General features: G+C 41.7%; 1 protein-coding gene across 1 annotated transcript; it reads right to left on the bottom strand.

Annotated features, from left to right (window-relative positions):
- Nucleotides 1-3,139: 3,139 nt before the first annotated feature.
- TASL (TLR adaptor interacting with endolysosomal SLC15A4) lies at nt 3,140-19,914 on the bottom strand. The gene is made up of 2 exons (XM_040425002.1): nt 19,814-19,914; nt 3,140-5,261 (listed from the first exon to the last, which is right to left on the bottom strand). The coding sequence occupies exon 2, from the start codon at nt 5,257-5,259 to the stop codon at nt 4,402-4,404; it is 858 nt and encodes a 285-aa protein (XP_040280936.1). The 5' UTR covers nt 5,260-5,261; nt 19,814-19,914; the 3' UTR covers nt 3,140-4,401.
- Between the last annotated feature and the right edge of the window lie 341 nt (nt 19,915-20,255).

Below are 20,255 nucleotides of genomic sequence, written 5' to 3'. Positions count from 1 at the left end.
CGTCACAAAACTGGAATACCCCTTTAAAGGCTTATGTTGTTGGGACTGCATTCATACATTGGCGCACAGACTGAACAACAGGTCAGCATCATGGACCCGTAGCCATTGGCACTCAGCCATTAAAGAGGTTGGCCACCTCTGGGACCTGCTCCTATCTCTAGAATGGGGACCTCAAAGTGAACGAGGGTGCACTGCGCAAGCGCAGTCACCTTCCATTCGCTTCAATGGGAGTTCCAAAAATAGCCGAGAGTCGGCTTGGCTATTTCTAAAATTCCCATAGAGGTGAATGGAGAGGTGGCCACGATTGTGTGATGCGATTTTCATTCACTTCTACTGGAGTTCCGGAAATAGCCTACCGCGCTAACTCGGCTCTTTTCGGAGATCTCATAAAAGTGAATCAAAAGCACGCTGCCCATGTGCGGTGCACTCTCCTTTGCTTTGGGGGAACCATTCTAGAGATAGGTGTGGGTCCAAGAGGTGGGAAATCACGTATCTGCCATTGGTGGCATATTTTAGTGATATACCACAAATGTGCGAGATGGGCCAACCCCTTTTATACAGCATGCAGTGAAATATCCCATATGTCAGATGCATTCTTCTCTACAATACTTACTGGTTGATCCTCTCCATGAATAAAAAAAAACTAAGATTGAAATTTTCATTTACTGAAACTAAATTTCTGATATGAACTACATAGAGAGCAAATAAACTGTACTTAACACATACAAATGCTATATGGATCCACCATTTATTGCACTGCAGCGATAGTTGTTAAAGCCCTGAAAAAAAAATCTGTAATTCAGAGTGCTAATGCGCAGGACATGGATTAACGTGAAGCTCTGAGGAATATGCCTAAGGCCTCTTTCACACGACCGTTTTTTTTTCTGTTTACGGGCCGTTTTTTGCGTTCCATATACGGTCCGTATACGGAACCATTCATTTCAATGGTTCCACAAAAAAAACTGAATGTACTCCGTATGCATTCCGTTTCCGTATTTCCGTTCCATTGAAAGATAGAACATGTCCTATTATTGCCCGCAAATCACGTGGCTCCATTCAAGTCATTGGGTCCGCAAAAGAAACCGAACACATACGGAAATGCATCCGTATGTCTTCAGTATCCGTTCCGTTTTTGCGGAACCATCTATTGAAAATTTTATGCCCAGCCCATTTTTTTCTATGTAATTACTGTATACTGTATATGCCATACGGAAAAACGGAAAGGAAATGGAAACACAACGGAAACAAAAAACGGAACAACGGATCCGTGAAAAATGGACCGCAAAACACTGAAAAAGCCATATGGTCGTGTGAAAGAGGCCTAACTATGTATATATACACAAATAACATACTGTATGCATCTGTGTGCCCCTGCAGCTTCACATGCTTGTCATTGTCATTTATACTGTACTTTAATACTTTACCTGTGTTGGTATTGATTAGTATTCTAGACTGTGGTTTTTGCTACCAAATTGTTAGGGTGCCTTTACACGCACAAATTTTCTGCAACAAGCACATAGATTTCTGCACGCCCGTCGCCCTATTTAGGGCTAGAAAATCTGCAAGAATATGGTGCATTTCTGTTGCGGATTTTCTGTTTATGTAAGCAACCCCATTGAAGTTGCGGAACTGCATGAATAAATCCGTACAACAAGTCAGTTTCCGCACCTAAGAAAAAAAGCAAAGTGTGCATGAAATTTGTCTAATCTCATACACTTTTCTGGTACTGTATTAGGGCTTGTTCACACGACCGTGTGAAGCCCGTGCCCGTGCTGTGGACCTCAAATTGCGGTCCTCAATGCAGTGGCCCAGTCCGTGGGGCAGCCGCATGGGGATCTATCTTTTTGCGGTGCGGAGGCATGAAGCGGAACCCCAGAAAGCACTCCATAGCGTTCTGTTCCGCATCTCCGGATTTGCGGACCCATGGAAGTGAATGGGTCCACATCTGTGATGCGGAATGCATACGGAACGGTGCCCGTGTATTGCGGATCCGCAAATGCGGGCCGCAATACGGCAACAGGCAGCACACGTTCGTGTGAATGAGCCCTTACGCTGTGTTTTTGTCACACAAAATCTGTACAGAAAAACCACACGTAATCCGCACCCTCTGCAGCCACCCTTAGGCCTCTTTCACACGGGCGTTGCGGGAAAATGTGCGGGTGCGTTGCGGGAACATGCACGATTTTTCCGCGCGAGTGCAAAACATTGTAATGCGTTTTGCACTCGCGTGAGAAAAATCGCGCATGTTTGGTACCCAAACCCGAACTTCTTCACAGAAGTTCGGGCTTGGGATCGGTGTTCTGTAGATTGTATTATTTTCCCTTATAACATGGTTATAAGGGAAAATAATAGCAATCTGAATACAGAATGCATAGTAAAATAGCGCTGCAGGGGTTAAAAAAAATTTCAAATAATTTAACTCACCTTAATCCACTTGATCGCGCAGCCGGCATCTCCTTCTGTCTTCTTTCTTTGCTGTGTGCAGCAACAGGACCTGTGGTGACATCACTCCGGTCATCACATGATCCATTACATGATCCATCACATGATCCATCACCATGGTAAAAGAGCATGTGATGGATCATGTGATGACCGGAGTGACGTCACCACAGGTCCTGTTGCTGCACACAGCAAAGAAAGAAGACAGAAGAGATGTCGGGCTGCGCGATCAAGTGGATTAAGGTGAGTTAAATTATTTTATTTATTTTTTTAACCCCTCCAGCGCTATTTTACTATGCATTCTGTATTCAGAATGCTATTATTTTCCCTTATAACCATGTTATAAGGGAAAATAATAATGAACGGGTCTCCATCCCGATCGTCTCCTAGCAACCGTGCGTAAAAAACCGCACCGCTTCCGCACTTGCTTGCGGATGCTTGCGAGTTTCACGCAACCCCATTCATTTCCATGGGGCCTGCGTTACGTGAAAAACGCACAAAATAGAACATGCTGCGATTTTCACGCAACGCACAAGTGAAGCGTGAAAATCACCGCTCATGTGCACAGCCCCATAGAAATGAATGGGTCGGGATTCAGTGCGGGTGCAATGTGTTCACCTCACGCATCGCATCCGCACGGAATACTCGCCCGTGTGAAAGGGGCCTTATAGTTCTTGTTGTGTTTTACTGCTTTTTTGTTATTTCATTTTTTGGGGAAGCAAAGTGACCAAAAATGGCAATTCTAGCATTGGGATTTTCATTGATTTCCTTTATGACATTCACCTTTCAGGATAAATAACCTGATATTTTAATATTTCAGACATCTTTGAACATGTTTATTACATTTATTTACACATTTCTAAAAAATGCCAATGCAACAAAACAGAAAAATCTCTCTGTAAAGGTATGTTGACACGCGGCAGATTTGTTTCAGACATTTCTGCTCCTTAGCTGGCCATACACACTAGATAAAAGTTGCTTGATGGTTGAACATCACTTGAACAAACAATCATCTGGTGGATGTTCGTTTCGCAGACACAACCATACACGTTTTAGTCCATATTGACTGTTACAATTGATCAAACTGCCAATACATGTTCAATGAAACTGGGCGATGGACAAAAGGTCTTTCTAGGTACGTTCTATCAGAGATAGCTCTTTTATCCAAGAATGATACTTCATTGAACGAAACATCTTTCGAAATCAGATGAAAATATTAAACACAGACAGCTTCTTTTCAGACGATAATGGTCTGTCAGTTAAAATGCTTATACGTTGTTAAATTTCAACAGACTAACAATCTTTTTGGTTGAAATTGTCCATTTTGATCGACTTTAGACTAATATGTATGGGTACCTTTACTTTCCTTTTATAAGTGGAATTCTTCTGAAGGTTTCTGTTTTTTAGCATTTTAAATCTGGCCATTGTAGTTAAAAAAAAAATGGAGCCAAATGTGTTAAGCCAAACATAATGATAATATACCTAGGATTCATACTAATTCTAAATCAAGCAACTTTTTAAAAGGGTTGTCTGGGTTCTAGATATTGAGGAATATAAAATTGGTGGTGTCTGAAGCCCAGCACACTACGGATCAACTACCGGTGGTGCTGGAAATAAACATAGGGGACAGCGCAGCTCTGTCCGTTGTGTAGAGGCCGCATCGGGTTATTTCTGGAGCCAGCTGATTGGGTGGGGTAGGGGGCTGTGGGACCCCAGCCAATCTGATAATGGTATCTCGAACCCTTGTAAAGCAGCTATCATGGACTGTAATATTGCTGGCCTATCCTTCAGGTAGGCCATAAATGTTTGATGAGGGGGTCGGACTTTTGCAACTTCAGCCGATCAGCACAGTGTGAGCACTGCTGGTGTACTGCAGTTTGTCCTTGTACTGAACGGTTGGGTCCTGGTTTATATAATGGCTGAGAACATCTTACATTTTTCTTACTATATGTATTTGTCTTCTTAAGCAAGGTTAGATGAGATCTGAAGATCCGGAGTGCTGATAACATTAGACTGTTTTTCACTTGCAAGCCTCAGCAAGAAACTGATGACCATGTCTTTGGCCTTGTGTCTTTCCATGTTTTGTTCTCGTGACAACTGCATGCTTATCTGCTGGATGTTGTTCATGATGACTTCTGAGGTCATGATGTGGTTTGTGGATGCACTGCAGCTTATATCCATCATGTACTGCTTATAGAGCTCAATAATCTTTCTTTCCAAATACTCATTGAGAACTGAATTAGACATTGGTTGCTCAGGGTTAACGATGCTTTTCTCTTTTTCACTGCATACTTTCCAGGAATACCGTTTACTGCCTTTTTTGCTGATATTATTTGTTTGGACACCTAATGAATCCATATTAGAAGGAATTTCATACGATTGCAAGAAAGGTCCCTCACAAAATTCAAAGCTGCTATCAGAAGTGAAATCCCTCATGACTGAGTTGATAGCCCTCACTTGGTCTCCGGCTATATGCAAGTCATTATAGTCTCTACAGATATGTTTGCAAGAGGATGGGACCAAAAAGGCATCTTTGCTTGAGCTTGAGTTTCCACTTATGCTTGCTAAAGGTGATTTTTCACATTCATATATCAAGCCTTCCACCATTTCCTTGTGGTCTCCCTCTTGTTGAGTGTTGTGCTTTTCAAATGAACCAAATTTCCTGAAAATCCTTTTGCTCCGGGTCTCACGGGCAGATAAATAATTGAGAGTGCATACACCAGCCACTTCTTTTGGTTCTTTAGTCCTCTGGTTGTGATGCAACCTGCAGTCATTGTCATAGGAAGCCTGGATTTTGCACAAGTATCCCTCTGAAAGCATCTCTATATAATAAAAAACATACAGAAATTGTTACTTACTGCAAGCATTATATACTTTTCTGTCTACATATCAATCTGTATTTTACAGGAGCGATACTACGAGATATTTCAACTCTTATAACAGCCGTGACCCGGTTGTTGAGCACAGGTTGTGCAGCAACATTAAAGGGGTTATCCCATGACTAATGTAAACATTTTTAATCAGACATCATGTAGTAAATGATAAACCTTTTCTAAGAAAACTAGAACCAGCCCTGTATCTTACATGGAACCAGAGATCTCCCCATTCATTGCTCTGCTGGCAGCTCTAGGGGAGGGTCTTTTCTGCTGCAGCTAAGGGGGCGTGTCAATGGTCTCCCTATCACAGCTCAGGAGGCAGTTGAAGGATGAAACTGAGCATGTGCGGCCTTTACAGTGGGCAGGTCAAAGAAATAAATAGAAAAAAGCAGCAGGTGGCGCTATACAGATACATTTTATTGAATAACTCAGTGGCTATGCTAAATTTTTAATTACATGCAATTAAAAAAGTGTTCAAATCCAGGTGCTGGTTTGAAAACTAGAATATTTTTCATGGGACAACTCTTTTAAGCAAAGGGGAGAATAAAAGGGCATACTTGCTGGTCATTACCTTCTCCATGTCGATACAAAACATAGAGCATATGACCTTGCCTGTAACATTTTACAACAGATGTCTGTAAAAGAACTATGTACAGCTAAAGAAATAAGGTATGTTCAGGTACCTTTACAGAGTATTATTGAAACAACTGTCCAGTCAGGAGCACACAATTTATGTAAGTAGTGTGTGAAAGCTCTCATTCATCCAGGTCATGGAATATGAGTCAGAGCAACTGATCTTGTATTTTTCTTGTTGCATTTTTCTTCTAAAGACGTTTTGTCAGTCATCCGAGTGGCTTTCTCAATCTCATTCAGATGACTAGTGAAAAATATCTTCAGGAAAAATACTAGTCTAGTTGCTCTGACTTTAGGTGGGACCTGCGCCTATCTGACTTTGATGGCATAGTTCTTAGCAATATACCATCAAAGTCCCAGGTGAAACAGCTCTTTTAAGCATCCCTCCAGGCCTCCCCTTTCTAAGGGCTTGTTCACACGAACGTAAGGGCTCCGTGCTGTGGACCGCAAATTGCTGTCCGCAATGCACGGGCACCGACCGTGGGGCACTTGAATGGGGTCCGCGATCCGTCTGTTTCGCAAAAAGATAGAGCAAGTTCTATCTTTTTGCGGTGCGGAGGCACGGAACGGAACCCCACGGAAGCGGAATGCACACGGCCGGTGTCCCATGTGCCCCATGTGAATGAGCCCTAAAGCTGATCCTCTTAGTATATGTGCAACAGTTCCCTGATAATCTTCTTTTTCTCACCGGCTGTTTAGTAATCTGTACTTTATCATCACACTTGTGGCTTTTGTTTATACACAGCATCCTGAACCAATGAACTCTATCTATCTATCTATCTATCTATCTATCTATCCAGTATCTCAAAAAGTGAGTCCACCCCTCACATTTTTGTAAATATGTTATTATATCTTTTCATGGGACTGAAGATATGACACTTTGATACAAGGTAAAGTAGTCAGTGTATAGCTTGTATAACAGTGTTAATTTGGTGTGCCCTCAAAATAACTCAACACACAGCCATTCATGTCTAAACCGCTGGCTACAAAAGTGAGTACATCCCTAAGTGAAAATGGCCAAATTGTGCCCCAAGTGGCAATATTTTGTGTGGCCACCATTATTTTCCAGCACTGCCTTAACTCTCTAGGGTATGGAGTTCCCTAGAGCTTCACAGGTTGCCACTGGAATCCTCTTCCACTCCTCCATGACGACATCACAGAGCTGGTGGATGTTAGAGACCTTGTGCTCCTCCACCTTCCTTTAGAGGATGCCCCACAGATGCTTAATAGGGTTTAGGTCTGGAGACATGCTTGGCCAGTCCAGCACCTTTACCCTCAGTTTCTTTAGCAAGGCAGTGTTCATATTGGAGGTGTGTTTGGGGTCCTTATCATGTTGGAATACTGTATATATTCAGTTCATTGGTTCAGGCTGCTGTGTATAGACAAAAGCCACAAGTGTGATAATAAAATACAGATTACTAAACAACCAGTGAGAAAAAGATTATCAGGGAGCTGCTGCACATATACTAAGAGGATCAGCCTTAGAATGGGGAGGCCTGGAGGGATGCTTTAAAACAGCTGTCTCACCTAGGACTTTTGATGGTATATTGCTCAGATATGCCATCAAAGTCCGATAGGCGTGGGTCCCACCTCTGAGACCCATACCTATCTCCAGAACGGCCCCCTGAAAGTGAAGGAGAGCACACCCCGCATATGTCGCGTGCTGTCTATTAAGTTCTATGGGAGTTCCAAAAATAACCGAGCGTGCGCACTTGGCTAATTTAGGAAGTCCTGCAGAAATGAATGGAAAGCGCACCGCGCAACCACAGCCACCATTCTAGTGACTTCTATGGGACTACTGGATTTAGCTGAGCCAGTGCTCGACTATTTTCAGAAGTCCCATAGAAATTAATGAAGGGCGGACCCCTTCCTAGCAATATGCCACCAATGTCTCAGTTTACTGTAGCATTAGTTTGTGTCAGTCCCGTCAGAGATCAGTTATGTTTGACAGGAGAAAAAGTACTGCAAGCAGAATGCTTTTTATCTGTTCAACAATAATCTCTGATGGAACTGACACAAACTGATCATAACTGTTGCTCAAAATAATAGATCCTTTTTTTTTTCCTGTTCTTCTGACAGATCAGAAGATTGAAAGCTAAACGATGATGTAAACTCAGCCTAAAGGGCTTATGCACATGGCCATAACCGTTTTTCTGGTCCGTAAATTGCGGATCTGCAAAACACAGATACCGGCCATGTGCGTTCCGCATTTTGCGCAACAGAATGTCTGACCCATAATAAAACAGTTACATAGTTATTACGGTTAAAAAAAAGACATAAGTCCATCAAGTTCAACCAAGGGATAGGTGGGGATGCGAATCCCAGAAGGAATTGAGACTCAGATTTCTACACGTTTTTATAAGCATTAATGTTGTTTACTTTTAAGAATTCATCTAAACTCTTTTTAAAACTGTCCACTGTTTCTGCTGTGACCACGTCCTGAGGAAGTCTATTCCACAGCTTCACCGTTCTTACAGTAAAGAAGTTTTGACGCTTCTGTAGACTGAACTTTTTCTTCTCCAGTCGGAGGCAGTGCCCCTTGTCTTTTGAGGGCATTTTACATGGAACAGCTTTTCACTGTATTTCTTGTATGGCCCATTTATATATTTTTATATGTTAATCATGTGTCCCCTTAGACGTCTCTTCTCAAGACTAAATAAATTCAATTCTTTTAATCTTTCTTCATAACAAAGACCCTCTATGTCCCTTATCAGTTTAGTCGCTCTCCTCTGTACTTTTTACAGCTCCAGAGCATCCTTTCTATGGACTGGTGCCCAGAACTGAACTGCATAATCCAGATGAGGCCGCACCAACGCTTTGTAAAGTGGTAATAATACTGCATCTTTTGCAGCTCTATTGAAGTGAATGGGTCCACAGCCGATAAGCAAAAAAATGGCTGATTGGATACGGACAAAAAATAAGTTTGTATGCATGAGCCCTAAGTTATTCAAATTTTACACAGGGAATGTTACATGATCACCGGCGCTGGTGTCAGTATGGAGACAGTTGGGGGCATGATATAGGTCCCCACCTTTGTGTATTGTTGCCTGTGTATGTAAGTAAAAAGTCAAACTGAAGCCCAAGTCCCTTTATGGGTCCAATAAATAAAATAATAAAATAAAGTAGGGTGCCTTTATATGGAAATTTTGTTGCAGAAATGTCTATGAGAGTTATGTTTATCTGCATGGGTTTGGTTTGGAAGCAAGCTTATGGGGGAGCTTTATCAAAATTGGTGCAAAGGAAAACTCACTTAGTTGCCCATAGCAACCAATCAGATTCCACAATTCATTTTTCAGAGCTCCTTTAGAAAATGAGAGGATCAATCTGATTGGTTGCTATGAGCAACTAAGTCAGTTTTCCTTTGCACCAATTTTGATAAATGTCCTCCACAGATTTTCGCAAGCCCCATTCAGGTAAATGAAACTGATATTCAGTAGAAGAAAATTTGGCAACAAAATCTGCCATGTGTGAAGGCACACTTACAGTAATAGAAATTCTTAAATTATATTTCATTTAATATGTCATAAGACATATTTGGAATCCCCCATAACTAATATGCACTATAAATACAGTATATGTACTTATTGTATGTGTTGTTCAAGGATGAACAATTTTAAATAAAATTGGCAAAATTAAAACGATAAAAATTGAGCATTAAAGGGTAACTGTCATGTTTTAATAAAAAAAAAAATCAATTTTAGCATATGTTACTGCTGCAGCAGCATTATGCATAGAGCAATCTTTAGTTTCTTCACATACAACTGTTAGTTAGTTACGGCTGTTTTAACATTTACAATATGGGGACCTTCTCAAGATGGCTGCTCTGTCAGTTCTCTGAGGCCAACACTGCTTTCCCTCACTTCACATACACACTTGCTGTAGCCAGCAGCTTCCTGCCAGCCAATCAGATTGTATTACTGAGAGACACGCCTCCTCATTTTGAAGCCTAATGCAGGGATGCAGTGTGAAGGACCTCCCCTCCGTCTTCCTGTCTTCTTAGCCGGAGACAGACAAGCTCTAGCAACTGTCTTTTAAGGGAGCAGTGGAAAGGGACAAGGGACATTAATGAAAGCTGTTATTATAAGGTAATTACAGATCTTTTGACAATCATTGACAGACTAACTCAGGTATACATGCCTAGCTCTAATAAACTAGCAAATAAAAAAAATATGACAGTTACCTTTTAATGTATATACATACCCCAAAATGGTATGAGTAAAAATACAATGTACAAAAAACAAGATAAACAGTCAATCAGGAGGAATAATACCCAAACCAAGAAAAAGACACGAGCAGAAGCCTACTTACATGTGGGATGCCCTTGTGACGCCTACTGTCTCGCTAGTGCTGGATGATGCAGGCACAGGTGGGTTAAGTGGCTGGTTATAAGTAGTGACACAGCACGTAACCAATCGCACCATGAACCACACTTCCGATAAGTGGAACGCAAGCCGCGCTCCACTTCCGGTAGGTGGAACGCATGTGACATTTCCGGTGGAAGCGCCGCGCAGGTTCTCACAAATCGCGCTCCTCTTCCGGTAGGTGAGACCCACACATCACAATAGGTGTAGTACAGCGCATATTCCCAGCACTGAGAAAAACCCACGTGCTAGGAAGGGTGACTTGAGGATGCGTCCTGCAATGTAGTAGTGTAATTGATAGCTAAAAAGGCATACAAAACACATGTGCCCTAAAGGTAGATCCTACAAAAGGTGTACCCTAACGTATATAGCAGGAAAACAGTAGGTGGATACCGTAATAAGGAGGGCATTCCCAAATAGTATACCCAGTCACTTTGTTAATAAAAATAAACCAGATACCCACATTGCTATTTGCACTGATTAATATTACCTAACCAAATGGGTTTCTGATATAGATAGGGCAGATGTACATGACCCCTTTGCTTTTACAATTTATAAAGTCACAAATAAGGACTGTTTCGTTCGTTGCAGAGCACGTAATTGTTTTAGAAACAGAGATGAAATTGTATGCCTTGCTCGTGCCACATTGAAACATCCCTACCGGAGAACGGTCAAGCCAAGTGTCAGTTGCAGCCAGGTAATGGCTATGTACCAGGCGGTCTATAAGACTCCTCCCCTTGCGATAGGTTATACTCAGGTGGGGGGAGATGGCATGTGTCAGATCATGGTTCATTAATAAGATGGGCCTGTATTTGTTGAGGATGGTTCTGACCTCCACATTCACCACATCAAAGGTGGAATAAGACGAATGAGTGATATTCCATCCTCATGGTTTCTTAAGGATAAGGAGATCCTTCCTGTCTCTTGCTGATGCATGTTAAAATGCCTGTCTCAGAGTGGCTTTTGGATAGCCCCTCACGGTGAAACGATTATAAAGTTTCTTGGATTCAGTATGAAATTCCTCAGGGTTCGAGCAGTTCCTGCGGACCCTGAGGTATTGGTCCCTAGGAATGCCTCTCTTGAGGGGAGGAGGATGGTGACTGTCCCAATGCAGTATAGCATTGGTAGCAGTAGATTTCCTAAAAATTGTGGTGATTAGTTTTTCTTCCTGTTTAAAAACCTTAACGTCTAGGAAAGTGATACAATCAGTATGTAATTCATACGTGAATCTCAAGCCAATACTATTGACATTCAACATTTCTACAAAGGTGATGAATTCCTCCTTACTTTCCACAGTACAAAGACATCATCTATGTATCATGTCCAGAATGTTATTTTTTCATTCCACCACACATCATAGCCTGGGAACACGATAGTGTCCTCCCACCAGCACAGGAAGAGGATAGCATATGTGGGAGCACAGAGCTCCCCATTACCGTCCCCCTCAGCTGGTGGTAGAATCGCCTGTCAAATAGAAAAAAATTATGTGTGAGGGTGAACGCGAGAAGTATGATAAAATGGTTATGTGCTCGACAATATGTCCCTCTTGTGCGTAGATACTCCGCCACAGCTGTGAGTCCCTTATCATGAGGGATGCTACTGTAGAGGGACTCGACATCTATGCTGGCGTCCATCAGGACTACATGTGACGTGATGTATTTTATCTTTGTTTCCCTTGTACATGTCCCTGTCTGGCCCTCTACCATTATTATCATTTTGCATTTACTTATATCTTACTTTTGACCTTCTATCTAACCTTTATCAGCCCCCTGAGGAACCCATTCGGGGAAAACGCGTTGGAGTGATGTTTACTTAAGGTCTCACTTTTTAGGGATACCCAGGGTTTTGCCAGGTGTAGGTACGAGGACGGAGAAATCTGACCATTAGGGGTTGTCTCCAGGCTGAGGATACACTAGGGTCTCCGCAGGGAGAGTCTCCCCCTAGTACACCTCACACCTCTAGACCTTTACCATTCTTTATTGTCCCTGGGTTTTTCCCTCCCTTTAGGTTCGATATTTTTTGGGCATCTATTGTATTACACTTACCATATTATAGGGGCTTTGTTTTGCCCTCTATGGTGACCTTTATCTATAGGTCCCAGTTTTTAGGATTTATATTAATAAAAATATTATGTTTTAAGGGTCCTTTGTTTTTTGTTATTTCTTTACTCTGTTAGGACACAGTTACCATCTTTGTTATCTGATAAACTATAGAGTACAAAAAACAAGATTGTTGTGTTGCCGCAAAAATAACATGATGCTATTCGTTCTGGAATGCAAGATGAAAAAAAAATGGTGGCTTGGTCCTGACAGGGACTATGAAAATACCATGTGTGCACACACTCTATATTGTGCAAAAATATGCAGACAGTTAATTGACTTTTTTAAGTTGTTGAAAAATTCTATCTTATTGAATTAACAGATGTGGAGAAGACTGAGTTTCATTTTTGCAAAAATGGGAAATCTGTGTTTTTCTGTGGTACCTGAAAAAAGTTATCTATAGACATATAAAACAGGAAATGATTTACAAGCTGCAGATTGTGCAATGCAAGGAAGGGGGGGGGGGGGGGGGGATTCACAAACATCTACAGTATGCATAGAAAAAAATTCCAAAAAGAAAAAACATGAAATTAAATTAGAATGTTGGGTTAGTTCTAGCCAGTGGCTTTACTATGAAACCACTGTAGTTCTTGGTTAACATGCACCAAAAATATTGTTAGGTCAGCACTACTCACTGGAATCCCAGCTTTCCAATTCTGTTGCTTCTTCTGTTCTTGGTTAACATGGTCACATATAGTACATAAGGCCGAAAAAAGACATTTGTCCATCCAGTTCGGCCTGTCATCCTGCAAGTTGATCCAGAGGAAGGCAAAAATAAAAACTGAGGTAGAAGCCAATTTTTCCCACTTTAGGGGAATAAAAAATTCCTTCCCGACTCCAATCAGGCAATCAGAATAACTCCCTGGATCAACGACCCCTCTCTAGTAGCTACAGCCTGTAATATTATTACGCTCCAGAAATACATCCAGGCCCCTCTTGAATTCCTTCATTGTACTCACCAACATATGACAATATGTTGTGCAGAATCAGCGAGTCTCCATTTCATACCCCTAAATCCGAAGGTTTGGCATATAGAGATGTACTAAAAATACTATATTACTATAATAATAATATTTATTTCTATAGCGCCCCCATATTTCACAGCACTTTACAATTCAGAGAGTTCATGTACAAAGCAAAAGACATCACAATGTAACTGGCTAATATACAAATGAAAAACACTAGGAGTCAGGGCCCTGCTCGCAAGAGCTTACAATCTATGTGGAGGGTGACACAATAGGTAGTTGATTGTGATAAGAAGTAATAGTCAATATTGATGAGCGGCAGGGGAACTATTCGAATTTGCGATATTTCACAAATATTTGGGTGAATATTCATCATGAATTCGAGAATTCGCGATAATTTTCTTGACTGCGAAAATTGGCAATGTAATATGCGTGTATTGCGCACGCAATACAGGCGTGAGTCACTGTTGCTACATTTTTCAAGCTGTTAGAAGTTTCCTGAGACTGGAGAAAATGGTTGGCACGGAAGAACATTACAATAGCTTTATATGTAGATAGAGTGCTCCAATATATTCGCAATTGCACAAATCGGCAATTAATGATGCACATATTATGGTGCGATACGTGCAACTTCACATTTTGGCAGGTCTGACTATATATTACTGATTGGTGCAGTAAGTATTGTTGTGAACTTGTGACATCACAGCACTATGTCTGTAGCATGTATATATGGACATCAGAACCTATCACACTACCTAACACCTTGCACTGGATCAGCTACACTATATCAGTATCTAACCTACACTGACTATCTCCCACTAACTATCTGTATTATACACTGCGTGCAGAATTATTAGGCAAATGAGTATTTTGACCACATCATCCTCTTTATGCATGTTGTCTTACTCCAAGCTGTATAGGCTCGAAAGCCTACTACCAATTAAGCATATTAGGTGATGTGCATCTCTGTAATGAGAAGGGGTGTGGTCTAATGACATCAACACCCTATATTAGGTGTGCATAATTATTAGGCAACTTCCTTTCCTTTGGCAAAATGGGTCAAAAGAAGGACTTGACAGGCTCAGAAAAGTCAAAAATAGTGAGATATCTTGCAGAGGGATGCAGCACTCCTAAAATTGCAAAGCTTCTGAAGTGTGATCATCGAACAATCAAGCGTTTCATTCAAAATAGTCAACAGGGTCGCAAGAAGCGTGTGGAAAAACCAAGGCGCAAAATAACTGCCCATGAACTGAGAAAAGTCAAGCGTGCAGCTGCCAAGATGCCACTTGCCACCAGTTTGGCCATATTTCAGAGCTACAACATCACTGGAGTGCCCAAAAGCACAAGGTGTGCAATACTCAGAGACATGGCCAAGGTAAGAAAGGCTGAAAGACGACCACCACTGAACAAGACACACAAGCTGAAACGTCAAGACTGGGCCAAGAAATATCTCAAGACTGATTTTTCTAAGGTTTTATGGACTGATGAAATGAGAGTGAGTCTTGATGGGCCAGATGGATGGGCCCGTGGCTGGATTGGTAAAGGGCAGAGAGCTCCAGTCCGACTCAGACGCCAGCAAGGTGGAGGTGGAGTACTGGTTTGGGCTGGTATCATCAAAGATGAGCTTGTGGGGCCTTTTCGGGTTGAGGATGGAGTCAAGCTCAACTCCCAGTCCTCCTGACAGTTTCTGGAAGACACCTTCTTCAAGCAGTGGTACAGGAAGAAGTCTGCATCCTTCAAGAAAAACATGATTTTCATGCAGGACAATGCTCCATCACACGCGTCCAAGTACTCCACAGCGTGGCTGGCAAGAAAGGGTATAAAAGAAGAAAATCTAATGACATGGCCTCCTTGTTCACCTGAACTGAACCCTATTGAGAACGTGTGGTCCATCATCAAATGTGAGATTTACAAGGAGGGAAAACAGTACACCTCTCTGAACAGTGTCTGGGAGGCTGTGGTTGCTGCTGCACGCAATGTTGATGGTGAACAGATCAAAACACTGACAGAATCCATGGATGGCAGGCTTTTGAGTGTCCTTGCAAAGAAAGGTGGCTATATTGGTCACTGATTTGTTTTTGTTTTGTTTTTGAATGTCAGAAATGTATATTTGTGAATGTTGAGATGTTATATTGGTTTCACTGGTAAAAATAAATAATTGAAATGGGTATATATTTGTTTTTTGTTAAGTTGCCTAATAATTATGCACAGTAATAGTCACCTGCACACACAGATATCCCCCTAAATCAGCTAAAACTAAAAACAAACTAAAAACTACTTCCAAAAATATTCAGCTTTGATATTAATGAGTTTTTTGGGTTCATTGAGAACATGGTTGTTGTTCAATAATAAAATTAATCCTCAAAAATACAACTTGCCTAATAATTCTGCACTCCCTGTATATATATATAAGCTAACTAACTATCTAATGTAATTAGATAAAGCACAGAGCACAGCAATGTAAAGCACAGAGCACAGCAATGGCACTGCTGTCTCTATCAGAACTCCATAAAACTACAGAAAATGGCTGCTGGGAAGGATCTTATATAGTAAGGGGTAGGCAACTTTCCTATTGATTGCTAGGGATGTTGCTAAGCTCAGACAAAGACATGGCAGCCTTCCCATTGGCCCACAAGCAAGAAGGGAGGTTACTGATGAAAAAAAAAAATCTAGAATATTCATGAATACAAATATATAGGATATATCGGAATGGCTCACCCTCCAAGTTGCTATGAAAAAGGGTGCTCCCCCTAAAAAGGTTACCCCAAACCTTAAAAGGAGATAAAATATTAAATAGAATAAGAGGGGCACACCTACATCTAGTTCACATCGACCACTGCACAGTATTATGTTAAAACAATTTATTAAATATACATACGGTACCTGATAAATTAATAATACACCTAAAATACGTAAATCTATACTGTGAATAAATAAATGAATAAATATATATCAATGAATAAATATATATCAATACAGATAGAATGTGATAATACTAAGGGTTATTGACGTCATGCATCAGATGGTTAATAGTGAATGTCTCTAGTAGGATCGCTGAAATACAGGATAAGAAAACAGTCACTATATTGGTCCGCAATATGCGATTCTTCCAAGCAGGAAAAAATAAATGAATGCGTTAGTCCTTCAATATAGGAACAATGGACTGTCCTTAGCGTATAAGTACAAGCATTCCTTTTTGTAGAGGTAACTTCGTCTCACAGTTATAGCTCCACTATTGCACTGTGATACAATATAGCAAGTACTCACTGTTTGTAGAAGTGGTAAAGTGTTCGGATAGTTGCGCTTAGCGTGGCGTCCCACGAGTTGTCAGCGCAGATGATTATAACTCCAATCTACTTTATCGTGAGTTGTACACTTGCATTGAAATAAGCTTGCACAAAAGGGGAGAAACAGTCCGTTTGGTGAACTAGGGTCAATGTGAATATGGCCCTACTTGAGATTCGCCTTTGCTTTGTGTCTTTTTCGCACGGCAGGACTTTCGTTTCTTTCCAAATTGGCTGAAAACTTGTAGTTAAGATGCGCAAATAATATTGCGGTTTCCTTTCTTATGTTGCGGTTTCTTTCCTTTTGTTGAGACTTGTCTACACCAAGTAGACAAGTCTCAACAAAAGGAAAGAAACCGCAACATAAGAAAGGAAACCGCAATATTATTTGCGCATCTTAACTACAAGTTTGCAGTCAATTTGGAAAGAAACGAAAGTCCTGCCGTGCGAAAAAGACACAAAGCAAAGGCGAATCTCAAGTAGGGAAAACAGGGAAATGCCCAGCCCAAGAACGAGAAATGGAACAGCCCAGTGCAAATGAAGAAAGTGAAGACTCCACCCCTCCAAGCTCCTCCTCCCTCACCAGTTTGCATCGTCTGCACGAATTCCTTCTTTTTCCCCCCCTTCTCAGGTTGAGTTAGAACCCACTTTGCTTAACGGGTTCTCGTTACCCTTGTGGCTATCTCCTATTATACCCCTGTGGATTACAAATAACGACATTGCTATTTCCTGTGGATTACCAAAGACTTTTGCAATACATGGTTCCAGTTTGGTGCACTTGATCCGGCAGCAATGAAGAAAAAGACTTTAATGGGAATTTACTTGCACTATGCTATTGCCTTATTTATTTGCACTAATGTTTCTACGGGTTCTGCAACGTTTAAGTATTTTACCCAATGTATGTACCAAGTGGTAAGTCACAAGCAGGTCTAACACTGTCAAGGGTAACCCCGCTGCTAATGTGTGTTTAGAGGGTGTAGCCCTCGAGGAGATATGGCAGAGAACAGGCCCCTGCCCCTAGTTTGTTTTGTCCTAAGGCCTTGTGCACCGCCTTAAGAAAAATATGTTTAGCTATCTGTTTAGTCATCAAGGTGACCTTGGTGCTTGAAAGGGAATACAGGATGAAGTCACCCTTCTATTTGCGGGCGTCTCATAGCATTGTGGAGGGATTACAGTACATGACACTCCCACGCTCTATATACGACAGTGGCCACGTTGTGGAGTATTTGAGTGCTTTGTGCAGTCTTTTTGGTTCTCTGGTTATTACCGAGAGTGAAAACTTGGATTAGACACCCTACTCATATGGTCAGGAACCTAGTGGTAGCCGTTGCTATATCAGTCAGTATTAGTAAATAGTCTTATGCAGCACACTAACTTTCCTTGGGTTCCACCTGCCGAACTTAGGGGGATAAATGTCCCCCTAAGTTCTTACCACAAATCTTTACAATGAAATCAGAGTAGGACAGATTAGCGGACCCATCACCAGCCCCATTTTTACCTGTGCTGTAGAACTCTTTCATTACGCTCTTCCACTTCTGTGCTGAAGTGTGTGTGCATGAGCAAGGTTAGGAGTTATAGGCCTGCACTACACTGCAACTTTTTGTAGCGCGAATGATTGATTTTAACTATTGAATGACAGCTGCAGTCTTAAAAATGACATTCAACTGAACGCATTCATTTGGACTGCAGCTGTAGTTCAGCGTTAAAATGAATCAGTTGCACTAGAAAAAGTTCAGTGTAGCATTCACCCTCAGGGGCATTCACATGACTGTATCCGTTTTGCAGTCCGCAAATTGGAGGTCCACAAAATATTGAAGTGGTCCATGTGCATCCCGCACTTTTTGCAGGCCCCATTGAAAAATGCTTATTTTTGCCCACAAAACCGACAAGAATAGGACATGTTATATCATTTTTGGCTCGGCCTCATGCATGTGGACAGCACATGGATGACATCTGTGCTCTGTCCACATTTTTTGCGGCCCCGTAGAAACAAATTGGTCTGTGTACGATCCGCCCAAAAAAATGCAGATTGGACACAGACCGAAAATATGGCACCCATAGGCAGCATTGTGTGGTTGCATGGATTTGTGAGCATGAGCAATCCCCTACTCCTGGATGTTGGATGCGATGTTCCTTCATCACACTGAAACATGCGCCTGGCAAGATGCAATATCATAAGTAATCCCAGCTGCATAAGGGCTCATGCACACGGCCGTTCTGTGCGGATTCCGCAGATGGATTCAGACCCATTCAACTTGAATGGGTCCGTGATCTATCTGCACTGCAAAACTTTGTTCTATTTTTTTTGTGGTGCGGAGGCACGGAGAGAAACCTCACGGAATGGGCCACAATACGGCCGTGTGCATGAGGCCTAAGATCACTGCCAATACTGATCCAGCACTCCCTGACAAAGCTGGCGTGATCAGTGCACTATGTTTCAGAACAGTGGTATGATGTGTGGTGGGTAATATTTATTTTTCCGTTACCTATTTTGGTTATTTCAGGTTACACTTGTGCATATACTGATGTGATTGTTGCCATTGTCAAACTGGAATACCATATGCTCACATCACAGTACCTTGGACTGCCAGATCCTATTAATATGTCATAAGTGTCCAGATATAAATATCCCTTTAACTACTAAAATATAACGTAAATATGTGAATGTTATTGCATTTTATAAACTAACTATAAGGGCTCATGCACACGGCCGTTGCGCGGCCGTGGCCATGTTGTGGCTCACAAACAGCGGGTCCTCAATACTTGGGCACAGGCCGTGTGCACCCCGCATCACGGATGTGGACCCATTCAATTGAATGGGTCCGCAATCCGGGAGATGCGGTGCGGAACTGAGGCACGGATCGCAAACCCACAGAAGCACTGCTTTTTTGCAGTGCGGACAGTGGGATGCGCGTGCGGCAGCCCCGCTGTCAGTGCCAATGCATTGCGGACTGCTGCGCGGGCCCAGCCGGCACACGGTCGTGTGCATGAGCCCTAACTCTGGAAAGAGATGATGAATTTTGGAAAATCTAAAATGTTGACTATTCCCCCTTTCCCCATCACTAGCACTTGGAAATAAAAACTTACAAGTTAACATGAAGAGTATAGCAGATCACAATAGAGAGAACAGGATATATGCATAGTAGTGATTCTTACCTTTATATTGTAGTTTAGGAATTCCTGAATATAATGCCAACAGCAGCGAACGTAAAAATGCACAACTTGCTGTTACATCAGACAACTGCCTGTCTGTTGGAGAAGCGGAAGTTTTTTCTTCACAGGCTCAATACTAATGCTGTAAGTATATGAAATGAGATTCCCTACTTCCTCTTTTTTATCTCAGTATCTTAGAAGACTTGTTTTTTTCTACACGATACTTGCTGGGGGATTTTTTAAAGAAGGACACATAATAAAGGTACTAAAACTGATAAAACTTTAATTCAGCTTTAAAGGGAATGTATCTCCAAATTTTTGTTTCTGCCAGATAGTGACACACATTATTATGGTGGCTGCCATCTTGCCTGAGCTGCTAAAGGGGTAGTGCAGGCCATGTATTTTGATGACCTATCCTGACAATAGGTCATCGATATCTGATCAC

The sequence above is a fragment of the Bufo bufo genome, chromosome 3 (assembly GCF_905171765.1).
Source record: "Bufo bufo chromosome 3, aBufBuf1.1, whole genome shotgun sequence".
In the NCBI taxonomy this organism is placed as follows: domain Eukaryota; kingdom Metazoa; phylum Chordata; class Amphibia; order Anura; family Bufonidae; genus Bufo; species Bufo bufo.
The sequence above is the reverse complement of the archived record's forward strand: the minus strand, read 5'-3'. Positions and strand labels throughout refer to the sequence as shown.